At 39.2% G+C, this 14,515-nt stretch overlaps 2 protein-coding genes across 3 annotated transcripts; both read left to right on the top strand.

Moving 5' to 3' along the window:
- The first annotated feature begins 123 nt into the window (after positions 1-123).
- On the top strand, positions 124-7,318 carry LOC104714166 (uncharacterized). 2 transcript variants are annotated; one of them, XM_010431448.3, is made up of 27 exons: positions 124-522; positions 650-878; positions 967-1,058; positions 1,282-1,395; positions 1,469-1,615; positions 1,728-2,395; positions 2,488-2,612; positions 2,738-2,829; positions 3,212-3,434; positions 3,530-3,593; positions 3,668-3,816; positions 3,893-3,963; positions 4,048-4,221; positions 4,327-4,398; positions 4,544-4,645; positions 4,735-4,824; positions 4,920-4,995; positions 5,081-5,177; positions 5,271-5,340; positions 5,436-5,615; positions 5,701-5,823; positions 5,895-5,978; positions 6,085-6,269; positions 6,365-6,503; positions 6,580-6,639; positions 6,737-6,841; positions 6,937-7,318. In XM_010431448.3, exons 1-27 carry the CDS (start codon positions 382-384, stop codon positions 7,048-7,050), a joined length of 3,786 nt encoding a protein of 1,261 aa, XP_010429750.2. In that variant the 5' UTR covers positions 124-381; the 3' UTR covers positions 7,051-7,318. The 2 variants fall into 2 exon arrangements, with proteins under 2 accessions (XP_010429750.2, XP_010429758.2); XM_010431456.3 differs by having other exon boundaries at positions 126-483.
- A 2,739-nt stretch (positions 7,319-10,057) lies between these two features.
- On the top strand, positions 10,058-14,509 carry LOC104714162 (DNA mismatch repair protein PMS1-like). The gene is given in 12 exon segments (XM_010431435.3): positions 10,058-10,450; positions 10,526-10,849; positions 11,042-11,480; positions 11,483-12,192; positions 12,311-12,588; positions 12,669-12,795; positions 12,915-12,983; positions 13,153-13,226; positions 13,403-13,468; positions 13,557-13,660; positions 13,740-13,921; positions 14,098-14,509. Coding segments are annotated over 12 exon segments (2,778 nt in total). The 5' UTR covers positions 10,058-10,195; the 3' UTR covers positions 14,248-14,509.
- Positions 14,510-14,515: the final 6 nt, after the last annotated feature.

The following is a 14,515-nucleotide window of genomic DNA, read 5'->3' as shown; positions in this document are numbered from 1 at the left end:
TCTGGAAAATCGCATAGCAGCAACAGTATTGATCCAAAATTTAGATTTGTTAAAATTATTAATTATAAAATGAGGAATATGGTCAGGTGTATTTATAAATTTGACCCGTAATGTAAATTAAACGCACAGATAAAAAAATAAAATAAAATAAAAAAGTATGCAGCTTATATAAATTGACCTTCTCAGTAATCATTTACATGAAATCTCTCTGATTTTTATTGTTTTCGATTTCGCCTCTCTCTCTCTCCTTCTCCTATCTCTAATCTCTTCTTCTCTCTTCTCTTCTTCTCTCTCTCTCTCTCGGGAGAAACCAAAGCGGTTCTTCTTCTTGGATCAAGGCGAAGTCAAGGCGGAGAAAAGATAAGGGAGGTCGTGAGAGATATGGTTGAGACGAGACGTAGCTCTTCCGCTTCCAAGCGTTTCTGTGCTTCTTCTTCTTCCCCTGAAGCGTCTTCATCTCCAAGGCCTAACAAGCGATCTAAGGTCAAGATCGATGCCGCTGCTGCTTCCTCTCTTGAACCTGTTCGTACTTTATTCAAGATTGGTTTTTTTAATTATTCCCTTCTCTTTTTGCTTCTTGATTTTGAATCTGGTTTTGTTTCTCTTTCCGGGGGATCTGATTTTGTTTTTTGAATTTTGGAAACCCTAGGCGACGGCTGAACCGGCTGATTCCTCTTCAGCGAGCGAGGTTCCGATCGAGAATCAAGTACCAGCTTCGGATCCTGGATCGGAATCTGGAGAGCCGGAACTTGGATCCTCTGATCCACAGCCTATGGATGCGGAGAAGCCTGTTCCAACTGATGTGCCGGTGATTGAGAACTCTCCTGAAACCGACGCTAATCCTCAAGTCCAAGTCTTGGCGACTCCTACCATAGCAGGTTTTTTTTCACTTCTTCCATCCACGATGTGAATTTTTCCTAAAGTAATCTCCTTTTCTTATGTTTTGGTGTTTCTTTTGGATCTAAGCTGAAGTGGCGACCGATGCTGAGAAATCAAAGGCGGCTAAGAAACGTGCTTCAAAGGCTCCATGGGCGAAGCTACTTTCTCAGTATTCTCTGGTGAGTCAAACTTCGTGATCACTTCTGTGTATTGTCTAAAAGTCTGCGAATTGCGCTTAATATTCGAAAAGTGGAATTTTTGAAGGAAAGATTTGTTTTTTCAGAGTTTTGTTGTCTGCATGTCTAGTTCTTGCCTTGTTTTGGTTCACTATGTTCTTTTGTTTTTTGTGACTTTAGTTCTTTTGTTCTGACTATATAATACGGTGTTTCTTTGCTATGTCAGAATCCTCACCGTATCATGAGAAGCCCTGTGTTTACTGTTGGACGCCGGGGTTGCGATTTATCTATCAAAGACCAATCTATGCCTGCCACCCTTTGTGAATTGAAGCAGTCTGAGGTAATCCCATTTGTTATTCGCTCTTACTGGCCAAAAGTGTGGAAAAGTCTTTTGCTTACATAGTCCCTTGCAGCCTGGTGGTCCAACAGTTGCATCCCTGGAGATTATAGGGAATGGAGTTCTTGTTCAGGTCAATGGCAAGTGTTACCAGAAAAATGCTTGTGTTAATCTGAGGGGTGGTGACGAGGTTGTCTTCAGCGTTTCTGCGAAACATTCTTATGTATCCTTTTTGGAGTTGCTTGGAATGTTATCGCTTCATTCTACTTGATTTATAACGTTTTTGTCATTTCAATTCAGTGGCTTTTGGTAAAATTTTCTTAACCATTTTATAGATATTTCAACCTATTAAAGATGAAAATCTAGCTGCTCCCGACAGATCTTCTTCGTTGAATATATGTGAAGCTCGGGGTTCCCCTATGAAAGGGGTTCATGTCGAGACAAGAGCAGGAGACTCCTCAGCTGTTGATGGGGCCTCTATATTGGCATCTCTATCTAAGTACCGCAACTTCCATCTTCTACCGCCAATTGCTAAAGCTGCCAAGAGGCAGCAAAATCCGGAGGTTCCTGTGGTACCTTCCAGTTGCAATGATTGCATCTCGGATACTGAGATGAACGATGCTGATAGTAACAATGACCAAGCTGCTATTGCTGCTGTTGAGAAAAATGTTGCTTCAACCTCTTGTACTGCCAATGAGAATCTGAATGTCGATGGCAGTGGATTGGATCCTTTTCAAGAAGCTGATGGTGGAAATGTTCCTGGTTCTGGTTTTGAAATTAGACCAATTACGCATCTTCTGGGGGAATCTTCTTCATTTGATATAAGGGGCAGTATCTCCAAATTGCTGGATGAACGAAGGGAAGTGAGAGAATTCCTTAGAGAATTTGATCTTTCATCGACGATATCGACTAGACGCCAAGCGTTTAAGGATAGTCTGCGAGGAGGAGTACTTAATGCTGAAAACATAGAAGTTTCTTTTGAGAACTTCCCTTATTATTTAAGGTATGGTTGCTAGATATTATGTTACATTTCTGTCACACATCTTGCGTTTGATGTTTTGAGGATTTATATAGCTAAAATATATATTGTCTCAGTGCCATGACAAAGGATGTTTTGATAACATCGATGTTTGTCCATATGAACGGTGGAAACAAGTATGCAAAGTATGGATCAGACTTGACGACAACTTGTCCCCGTATCTTACTCTCTGGGCCAGCAGGTATGAGGCTTCATCAGCAGTCTTTCTACTTTTTGTTGTGTCCATTCCGCCAGGTTTACCTTAGTATACATAAGGTTTAAGATAACTATTTTTCTAACCATGTTCACCTTATAAAATATTCTTAGGCTCTGAGATATATCAGGAAATGTTGGCAAAAGCGTTTGCTAAAAATTTTGGAGCCAAATTGATGATTGTTGACTCTCTTTTGTTGCCTGGGGTAATCTTCTCCTCTTTATTTTTTCTTTTGTGCTTCTTTTATTGACAGACCTAAGTCACTTACAAGAGAGTAAAATGAGTTCCATGAACAGGATCTATATACCTAGTTACATGGATCCAAAAAGATTATTCTAAAAGAAGATAAATCCCAATAAACCAGTCAGGAGATGTGACAGCTTATATTACTACTAGTGTAAATAGTATCTGTTGTTTTATTTGTTAAAATATTTGTCATCTTAAGCAAGTTGGTATTAACTGGTAGTGCTGTCTTTTGGTCCCAGATAGCTTTGATGCTATACGTGTCACAGTGCCAACTCCGACATTGTTTTCAACATCCATATATGTGAAGTTATAAATTTTCTATTGTTTTTCGATGGATTCAGGGATCACCAGCCAGGGAAGCTGAATCTTCTAAAGAAGGTTCTAGGCGTGAAAAGCTATCTATGCTTGCTAAACGAGCTGTTCAGGCTGCACAAGCATTGCAGCATAAGAAACCAACTTCAAGTGTTGATGCTGATATAACAGGTGGCTCAACATTAAGCTCTCAGGCTTTACCAAAGCAAGAAGTGTCAACTGCAACTTCTAAAAGTTACACATTCAAAGCAGGCATGATGTTTTTTTTTTTAATCATCTGATTATTCACCTTCTATTTATGTACCATTCTTTCTGTTTTATTGAACAAGCACTTTAATTATTTTTAGGTGACCGAGTAAGGTTTGCAGGTCCTTCGTCTTCTGCAGTTTCTTCTCTTCAAGGCACACTAAGGTATTGTGTTCACATCTGCTGTAAACGTTGTATTCGGAACTTAAATCTTACTATTTCTCTGCTATATAATATAGGGGACCGTCTATGGGTTCCCAGGGAAAAGTACTCCTTGCATTTGAAGACAACTCTGCTTCAAAAATTGGGATTAGATTCGATAGGCCTGTACAAGATGGCAATGATCTTGGTGGTCTCTGCGAAGAAGAACATGGGTTTTTTTGTGCTGGTAATTGGCTGGTTGTTATTTCCAACTCTACCTTACTTAGAAAGTGATTTTTATTAATATCTTTCTTTGTGTGCAGCTAGTTCACTTCGGTTAGATGGTTCTTCTAGCGATGATGCTGATAAACTTGCTGTTAATGAAATCTTTGAGGTACTTTTCATAACTCAAGTTATGGTAGAGTACCATTTATGGCTTATAGCTACGTGATTGTTAACCTCTTCATTGGTATCATAGGTCGCATATAGTGAGAGTGAAGGAGGGTCATTAATATTGTTCCTGAAAGACATTGAGAAATCTCTCGTGGGGAACAGTGATGTGTATGCAACTTTGAAGAGCAAGCTCGAGACTTTACCGGAAAATATTGTTGTCATGGCCTCACAAACCCAGTTGGACAGCCGAAAGGAGAAAGTAAGAAACTTATCTAATCTTCTCTATTTCTCTTTTGGTATCTTTCTGTTGGTTTTGATTTGTTTATATGTATAGTTAATTAGAGGTTTAATGGTTCATTTTCAGTCCCATCCTGGAGGTTTCTTGTTTACTAAGTTTGGTGGCAACCAGACAGCATTACTGGATCTTGCATTCCCGGTATGATGACCTGACTTATCTTGAATTATTTTCTTTTCTCGAAATTGTAGTGTACCTAATTTTTTCAATCTTGAATGGTAAGGTTCATCATAGTCATCTTAGGTCCTTTGTAGATGTTGAAAATGATGGTTCATATTATCTGCAGGATAATTTTGGTAAACTGCACGATAGAAGCAAAGAGACGCCTAAATCAATGAAACAAATAACTCGACTGTTTCCTAACAAAATCGCCATCCAGTTACCTCAGGTTGATGCCTTCACTCATTTCTTCTTGTCTATTGTTTTTTTTTTTTTTTTTTTTTTTTTTTTTTTCTTATGCTCGTAAGACATACACAGGATGAAGCTTTGCTCTTGGACTGGAAAGAGAAACTCGAACGTGACACAGAGATTTTGAAGGTTCAGGCTAATATAACCAGCATCCTTGCAGTGAGCATCTTCTAATCGAATCCTTTTGCAATTGTTCCTGGTTTCCTTTTCTTGTTTTTGTCTTTTGCTTATGTCTTTGTTAATGATGGTTACAGGTCCTCACCAAAAACCGACTTGACTGCCCTGACCTTGGAACCTTGTCCATCAAAGATCAAACTCTTCCATCTGAAAGTAAGCCTCTTTCACTTGCTTTATTCTTTCTTTATGCTGTCTCTTAGTAAGCCGTCATTTGACTAACCAAAACTTTTGTTAATAGGTGTAGAAAAAGTGGTTGGCTGGGCGTACGGTCACCATCTTATAAACTGTAAAGACCCTACAGTAAAAGACAACAAGCTTGTTATCTCTGCAGAAAGGTGAGCTTTCTTTTATAGGCTGTGGGATACAGTAGCTAAGGTACAATTTAGATTAATTTAGATTTATAAATAACATTTTGGCACATTTCGCAGCATTGCGTATGGCCTGCAGATGTTACATGGGATTCAGAACGAAAACAAGAGTTTAAAGAAGTCTCTGAAGGTAATATTATGTAACATGATCTCTTTCTTCCCAATCTGCCTACCTAGTGCATAGGATTTTCCGGCGTTAAGAGTTTCTTCGCTATGCTGTTTCAGGATGTTGTTACTGAGAACGAATTCGAGAAAAAACTCTTGTCGGATGTCATTCCACCTAGCGATATAGGTGTTTCCTTTGATGATATTGGGGCCCTGGAAAATGTGAAAGACACATTGAAGGAGTTGGTGATGCTTCCTCTTCAAAGACCGGAATTGTTTGACAAAGGCCAGCTAACGAAGGTACCTTTTATTGTATACGTTTTCATATATGTTTGTTGCTCCCACTTTACTGGAACCAAACAGATATATTATTGTTTTAATACAGCCTACGAAAGGTATACTGTTGTTTGGACCTCCTGGTACTGGGAAGACGATGTTGGCAAAGGCAGTAGCAACTGAGGCTGGCGCAAACTTCATCAATATCTCAATGTCCAGCATTACTTCAAAGGTATCTCTCATAAAGCGATCTCATTTCTTTTAGAGATAGTAATTGACCATTTGCGATAAATGCTTTTGCAGTGGTTTGGTGAGGGAGAGAAGTACGTGAAAGCTGTTTTCTCCTTAGCAAGCAAGATTGCGCCAAGTGTCATTTTTGTTGATGAGGTATGTTTGAAGTGACTAAAAAGCGTTCTCTGTTTCTCCTCTCCTCCGACGTCAAGCTCTTTTATGTACTTTCTCCATCTGATGATTGTGGATAAACATTATTTAGGTTGATAGCATGTTGGGAAGGCGTGAAAATCCAGGGGAACATGAAGCTATGCGGAAGATGAAGAATGAATTCATGATAAACTGGGACGGTTTACGAACAAAGGATAGAGAACGAGTTCTGGTACTCGCTGCCACCAACAGACCATTTGACCTCGACGAAGCTGTTATTAGACGGCTTCCCCGGAGGTAAGACCAGCCTCTGTTCTCTGTTACTTTTGAAGAATTTACCTCATATTGCAACCATTGCTGAGCCTCTCCGGCATACTACTACTTCTATGCAGATTGATGGTTAATCTTCCAGATGCTACGAACAGATCAAAGATCTTGAGTGTTATTCTAGCAAAAGAAGATATAGCACCAGATGTTGACTTAGAAGCTATAGCAAATATGACAGATGGGTACTCAGGAAGTGACTTAAAGGTCTCCAGTTTTTCCTCTTGCTCCCTTTCAATCTCCTTCCCTGTAAAAACACACTCACATTTTCATTTGGTTGCAGAATCTGTGTGTGACCGCAGCACATCTTCCAATCCGAGAAATACTGGAGAAAGAAAAGAAGGTTCGTCTTTTGACTTAATGCGCATTCCTTTGAATCGGAAGGCCATTTAATTTACTCACTGAACTCATCTATATACTGATCCCTGTTTTGACAACAGGAGAAAACTGCAGCTCATGCAGAGAACCGTCCCACACCACCATTGTATAGCTGCACAGACGTTCGTCCCCTGACAATGAATGATTTCAAGGCTGCCCATGATCAGGTGAGTCCAGACAAAATACCCAAAGAACCTAATGAGTTTAACATTGTGATTATAAATTGAAAAGAGGGCTAAAATATATAATCAAAAACATGTAGGTATGTGCGAGTGTTTCTTCAGACTCATCAAACATGAACGAGCTTCAGCAATGGAATGAGCTGTACGGGGAAGGAGGATCGAGGAAGAAGACGTCGTTGAGCTACTTCATGTAGAAGAAACAAAAGAGAGGAAGAGGGATTTGTTCGGTTTTTATCTCATTTTGGTCCTTTAATTTATAAATTTATGTACAGAGAGAAAGAGAGATAAGAGAGTGTTGTTCGTTTTGTTGTCTAATTCATTTTCTTTCTCAACATAAGAAGAAAAAAAGAAATAACATTCGCTGTATAACCCCATACATGCGTATGTATATAGAGGCTCGGGTCTTTTAAGGATACGGACATAATTCTAAACCAAGAAGGTATGTGCTTTTTGTCTTTAAAACTATCGTGTATTAGCTTATGATCGTATCTAGACGACATATAATCAAATTTCAGAGAATTTGTATATTTCTTGAAGCAAAATACATAAGTATTATGGTTGGACGTTCTTGAAAGTTTAAAGAGAAAGCGGAAAAATAACAAAACAAGGTTCGGTCACTCAGTTTCACACAATTTGATCACTAGTCTTCTTCCATTGGAACTTCTGGCATGTCAAATAAGTCTTCTTTTATCGGCTTATGTGTTGTAGGAGCTGAAGCCGAAATAATAAACTTCTCGCCGCGGTTTCTGCTGTTATCAAGCTCTGTCACAATTTCAGGAGTAATCTGTTGTAATGGTAAGGAAGGTTAGATAAGAAAAAAAAAAAGTTCATAAGATTTTTACTAGATGACATTAAGTAACTAAAGAAGTGTCATACAAGTTTGTGATTTTGTTTTTCAAGTAGACTTCTGAGACTCTCTTTATCTTCCTTTCTTAGTTCATGCTTGTAACTGCAAAAAAGTAGAGGTTTTTTTACCATGAGAGAGGTTAAAGCTGGTTCCAATGACTAAATGAACAACTCTTTCTTACTTACCATTGGACAAAGGAAAGAAGTGTTTGGTGCCAAATAACAGGCATAACTCTCGTCTCCTTATGAAATCTCAAGAAGTAAGCAGTGACCGCATCGACCGCCATATACGCCAGTGCATATTTCTTGTCCAGAATAACTTTCATGAAGTAACTGTACACACACACACACACACACACACAAAAACAGAATATAACCAAAGAAAGACGCACAAAATCTATATGTAAAGTGTAAGGTTAGCTTGCGTGTTTTACCATGTTTCGCCACAAAATTTCAACTCCGCCAAACATACCAAGGCAGCACTGCAGTTCATTAACAGGAATCATGAGACTGTTTTTTATTCGTGTGTTTGATAATATGGCAAAATTTTTGAGAAAGAAGCTATACCTTGAGAAGTTTTCATGAATAGTATATTTTTGTATCATACTTCCTATGATTCTAGCTTCATCTTGGGTGCAATTTCCGGACTGGAGTACAAATGATGCAAGTAATTTTAGAAAATGGATGATCATAAGGAGAAAGAATAAATTGATACGACTGGCAAAAACAAACACACCTTAACAGGGGAAAAAGAATTCCCAAGTAGAAATCCTTGGGCCTGAACAGTGTCTTTTTCAAGGATTGGTAGAGTAGAAAGTGTAGCTTTCTGCGGTTTCTGATATCCTCTCTCACCCGAGGAAGAAGAAAATGCTTAAAGAAGAGTCCAGCTTTGCTACTGGAGGCAAACATGGTTGTAACCTTGTACATGGCATTAATTGACCAACTCTCTGGTTGAGTCAACTTCAATAAACTAACCCACTTTTCCTCTTTGGTAAATTTGATAAAATCTTCCGGCAATTTCCCTTGTGTGTATATACTCATATCCTTTACAAGCCTGCACAGTTTTGTGGTTATCAGAGACAAAAAGACTTCAAAAGCACACTTAGTAGTCTGATAATACATTGACAAGGAAACAAAGAGAAGTTTACTTTTTAATACGGTCAGAGACTTCAGACATGGACATGGAAGTAGGAACAGAAGCTGAAGCTTCAACACGGAAAAGATAACTAAAATAGGTAATCAAGAAACATATTTTAGCATCATCTTTATCTTCAGGCATGGGCATGGGCATGGAAGTAGTTTTTTCTGCAACAGAAGCTGAACGTTCAACACGAAAAAGATATACTTAGCCACATAAAACCATACAAACAATAATTTTGCACACAGAAATAGCTTAGGTATGCAAGAAACATATTGTAGCATCATCACCTTTATCTTCACGCTTCGTGATACAAGTAATAGCATTAGAGAGACGTTTAGCTATTGAAGCTCCATCCTGGGAAAACAATGCATCAAATAAATTGTCTTCTTCCTCAGTACTGGTCATATCCTGCAGCCAGTTTAGAACAGTTGCACAGAGTCGAGTTACTTTGCAAACATGGCTTGTCTTATAATAAGTAATATCCTCCAAATGGTTTCTAAGAAAAATGATGTTTAGAGTCTACATAACAGTTAAATATAACCCTCACGATTGATAAATAATCTCACTTGGTAATCAAGTTGGGTCTGAAACTCTTGAGATTGCTCATCATCATCAATAAAATCTTCCAACCCATTAACTGCCTCCTTGAAAAAGGAACTCATTGGGATTGTCTTTGCGATTTCTTCATCAACTAACTCCCTTTGCTGCTCATAGGCTACCTTCAGTATCTTCGACGTTAGCTGCACAAATACATATGGAATTTAGAACCCAAACACCAATTCCAAAACCTACGAAAAAAGTTGTAATTTCTCTCACCTTATCGGTTTTGCGAACCTTCCTCGAGGATGGAGCAACGACGGTAACAGCTTGATGTTTCCGTTTAATCGCCATTAGATTCCAGTCAACAGGTAGAGAGATACCAGAGAATGAGATTGAGCATTTGAAGAAGAAACCCTAAAATGCTTAGTTAGACCTAAAAGGCTAAAATGTTTTACGTGGCCCGGACGATTACTTAAATTGAGGTCTAAGCCCAATATGAAGATATGGGTTTTATATTTTCAGTCCATTAAACAAGTAACATCAAATCAAAATCAACTTATTCAAAACGCAGAACGCCAAACGCAAAACGCACTGTGCTGCTACGTTCTCACAAACGCAAAACGGCAAAAGCTTCATTATCGTCCTCACAAAGCAATTTTGGCTCGCCTTCGAGTTTTGGGCGGCAAAACACAGTCACAGACCTAAGGGTTTGTTTTGCTCTCTCTCTCTCTCACTCGCTCACTCACTCAGTCCCCAGATTACAGTGTTTTGATTCGATTGAGGAGACTAATTCGAGTTTTAGGGTTTTGAAAATGCAAGGAGATTCGTCGCCGTCTCCGTCTCCGGCGACTACGAGCTCTCCGTTAATAAGACCGATAAACAGAAACGTAGTTCACAGAATCTGCTCCGGTCAAGTCATTTTAGACCTCTCCTCAGCTGTCAAGGAGCTTGTGGAGAACAGTCTCGACGCCGGAGCCACCAGTATAGAGATCAACCTCCGAGACTACGGCGAAGACTACTTTCAGGTCATCGACAACGGTTGTGGCATTTCCCCAACCAATTTCAAGGTCTCTGTTTCCCTTAAATTCTCTGATGATTCGGTGATGATTCGGATCTCTTATTGACAACAATGGTGTTTACAGGTTCTTGCACTTAAGCACCATACTTCTAAACTGGAGGATTTCACAGATCTTCTGAGTTTGACTACTTATGGTTTTAGAGGAGAAGCCTTGAGCTCTCTCTGTGCATTAGGGAATCTCACGGTGGAAACAAGAACAAAGAATGAGCCTGTTGCTACGCTTCTGACGTTTGATCATTCTGGTTTGCTGACTGATGAAAAGAAGACTGCTCGCCAAATCGGTACTACTGTCACTGTGAGGAAGCTGTTTTCTAATTTACCTGTACGAAGCAAAGAGTTTAAGCGCAATATACGCAAAGAGTATGGAAAGCTTGTATCTTTATTGAACGTGAGTCTCTCTGACTGAATACTTTGATTTTCACACTTGTCTGGATCATTATGCTGGGAATTATGTTTACTATGTAGACTGTTTTAAGTTCAGCTTTTTATGCTAGAATCAGATTTTGACTTTTGCTCAATCTCTGTTTCAGTGATGACCTATGAAATCTTCAATGGTTTTCCTCTTGTTTCCTTTGTGTAGGCATATGCACTTATTGCGAAAGGAGTGCGGTTTGTTTGCTCTAACACGACTGGGAAAACCCCAAAGTCTGTTGTGCTGAACACACAAGGGAGGGGTTCACTTAAAGACAATATCATAACAGTATTTGGCATGAGCACCTTTACAAGTCTACAGCCTGTAAGTATATCTATATCAGATGATTGTAGAGTTGAAGGGTTTCTTTCCAAGCCCGGACAGGGTACTGGACGCAATTTGGCAGATCGACAGTATTTCTTCATTAATGGTCGGCCTGTAGATATGCCGAAAGTCAGCAAATTGGTGAATGAGTTATACAAAGATACAAGTTCTCGAAAATATCCAGTTGCCATTCTGGATTTTATTGTGCCAGGTGGAGCATGTGATTTGAATGTCACGCCCGATAAAAGAAAGGTGTTCTTCTCTGATGAGACTTCTGTTATCGGTCTCTCAGGGAAGGTCTGAACGAGATATATTCTTCTAGTAATGCGTCTTATACTGTAAATAGGTTCGAGGAGAATTCCGAGCAACCAGATAAGGCTGGAGTTTCATCTCTTCAGGAGAAATCAAATCTCCTGCCCAAAGGGATTGTTCTGGATGTCAGCTCTAAAACCAGACAGGGGGAAGTTAATGGAAAGGAAATTTCTTTCTCAAGGGATGCTGAGATTGATAATAGTTCGACTATGGAGAAGTTTAAATTTGACATTAAGGCACAGGGGCCTAAGAAAGGGGAAGGTTCTTTATCAGTCCATGGTGAGTCCCTCGCTGTAGGTCACCTTGACAAGACAACGAGCAAAGATTTGCCTCACTCTAATGTCAGTGAGAAAGTTACTGATGCAAGTAAACACTTAAGCAGTCGCTCTAGCTTTGCCCAGTCAACTTTGAATACTTTTGTTACTGTGGGGAAAAGAAAACATGAGAACATAAGCACCATGCTCTCTGAAGCACCTGTACTCAGAAACCAACCTTCTAGTTGTCGTGTGGAGAAAAGCAGATTTGAAGTTCGTGCGTTAGCTGCAAGATGTCTGATGGAAGGTGATCACGTTGATGGTATGGTCCCCTCAAAGGAAGATAAGATGCCAAACCAAATAGATTCTGAATCTGAAAATCGGACGTCTCCTGGAATCGATACTGATAAAGTTGAAAGACATGAAAGAGTAAGTAGGCTTTTGTACTCAAATCTATGTTGCTAATCGTTTATGTTTAATGCGGCTATATCTTTGGTTACTGTATCTCCTAAAATTAAATGTTATTCAACCACTATTTCATCTACAGGAACATGAAAAATCATTATGTTTTGAAGAACCAACATCAGATAAAACACTCCCCAAGGGGGATATGGAAAGGATTTTGGAGGAAAATCCACGTTGCAGTCAGCCACTGCGATCTGTTGCAACAGTACTGGACTCCCCAGCTCAGTCAACCGGTCCAAAAATGTTTTCCACATTAGAATTTAGTTTTCATAACCTCAGGAAGAGGAGGTTAGAAAGGCTGTCGAGATTACAGTCCACAGGTTATGTATCTAAATGCATGAACACGCCTCAGCCTAAAAAGTAAGATTTCTTTCCTTCATCTTTTGGGCTTCCTGTCTGTAGTTAGAGAAATGGGATGATTTAAAATGTACAAGTTACAGGTGTTTTGCCGCTGCAACATTAGAGTTATCTCAACCGGATGATGAAGAGCGAAAAGCAAGGGCTTTAGCTGCAGCCACTTCTGAGCTGGAAAGGCTATTTCGAAAAGAAGATTTCAGGAGAATGCAGGTAGCTATCTTTTCTACTAAGCGATATCTCAGCACCAAAAGATAGATTCTTAATGTTTTTTGTTCTGCTCTATCCTGCCTTCTGTCGAGAAAGATTTATCTAATTGTTCTGTGTGATAGGTACTCGGGCAATTCAATCTTGGGTTCATCATTGCGAAATTGGAGCGAGATCTGTTCATCGTGGATCAGGTGAGTCTTCGTATATGTATGCTTCCATTCCAGGCCTTTTTTTCCTCCGCCGATTTGTTTAGTTTTTTGTTGAATTGTGGACAGTGGAAGTTTCCATCATTTCAGAGTTTCTTCCCTAATCTAAAATTTGAATCAATGGAGTAGACTAGTGATTGACTTTTATGGCCAGCATGCAGCTGATGAGAAATTCAACTTCGAACATTTAGCAAGGTCAACTGTCCTGAACCAGCAACCCTTACTCCAGTGAGTTGCTTTGTGACATCAATCTAGATTCTTGATTCCATTCCACTGGTTTCACATTCTCACAGTGGCGTTTCTTAGATCCCATGTTACTTAAAGAGTACTTACACCAGTAGTAGCATCTCTCTTCCACTACTTTATATACTACCTATATTTTTTTGTTTTTTTCCAAAAATCAGGCCTTTGAACTTGGAGCTCTCTCCAGAGGAAGAAGTTACAGTTTTAATGCACATGGATATCATCAGGTGAAGGATCACTATTATAATACTTGGTAACATTTTCTTATTCCTGGTATCAATTCAGAAATTTAATATTTTTTTAACAACTTTCTAGGGAAAATGGCTTTCTTCTAGAGGAGAATCCGGGTGCTCCTCCCGGAAAACACTTTAGACTAAGGGCCGTCCCTTATAGCAAGAATATCACCTTTGGAGTCGAAGGTTGTTTTTTCCTTAGTTCTGTTACTTACATCATATGTTTTTTTGCATACGTTCTTATTTGATTTATTGTTTCGGGCAGATCTTAAAGATCTAATTTCAACTCTGGGAGATAACCACGGGGAATGTTCGGTTGTCAGTAGCTACAAAACCAACAAAACAGATTCGATTTGTCCATCACGAGTCCGTGCAATGCTAGCATCCCGAGCATGCAGATCGTCTGTGATGATCGGAGATCCACTTAGAAAAAATGAAATGCAGAAGGTAACCAATACTTACCCTAAGATTAACAACTGTGTCCTGAATATGGAGTCATTAAATCATCTCTAGTAAACTCAACTCGAATAGTCGAACCTTCAGCATTCTTCTGCTCATGTTTAAATGTCTCAGTTCATCTTCTGTCCAAAAACTTAATGCTTTTGTGATTTGTATATTGTTAGATAGTAGAACACTTGGCAGATCTGGAATCTCCTTGGAACTGCCCACACGGACGACCAACAATGCGGCATCTTGTCGACTTGACAACTTTACTCAAATTACCTGATGACGGCAGCAATGATGATGATGTTGCAGCCATGTCGCTGACATGAACTCATTAGTCATTTAGCCTTAACGTATTTAGATTGCGAGCATCCTTAAAAGTAACATTTTGGAGGAGGAGGATCACTCATGTTATTAAACTACAAAATCTGTAAATGTTAAATGTTGCCCTAGTCTTTATTATGATCTTCTTGGCCACAACAGGTAAATCAACTGTCTTGTAGACAAGGAAATATTGGGGATTTTCTTGAGGGGTTAGTTTGATGATTTTGAAAGTTTCCATGGTATAATGTTAAAACGAACTATCCAAAAGACATG

This window comes from Camelina sativa, chromosome 2 (genome assembly GCF_030686135.1).
Source record: "Camelina sativa cultivar CO46 ecotype springtype chromosome 2, ASM3068613v1".
NCBI lineage: Eukaryota > Viridiplantae > Streptophyta > Magnoliopsida > Brassicales > Brassicaceae > Camelina > Camelina sativa.
Note: the sequence above shows the minus strand (reverse complement) of the source record. Positions and strands in the feature narration are given on the sequence as shown.

Coding starts and splice junctions, on each gene's coding strand:
- LOC104714166 (XM_010431448.3), top strand. CDS start 382: ATGGTTGAGACGAGACGTAGCTCTTCCGCTTCCAAGCGTTTCTGTGCT. Junction 3,435..3,529: donor AAGTTACACATTCAAAGCAG/GCATGATGTTTT, acceptor AATTATTTTTAG/GTGACCGAGTAAGGTTTGCA. Junction 5,979..6,084: donor GTGTCATTTTTGTTGATGAG/GTATGTTTGAAG, acceptor AACATTATTTAG/GTTGATAGCATGTTGGGAAG.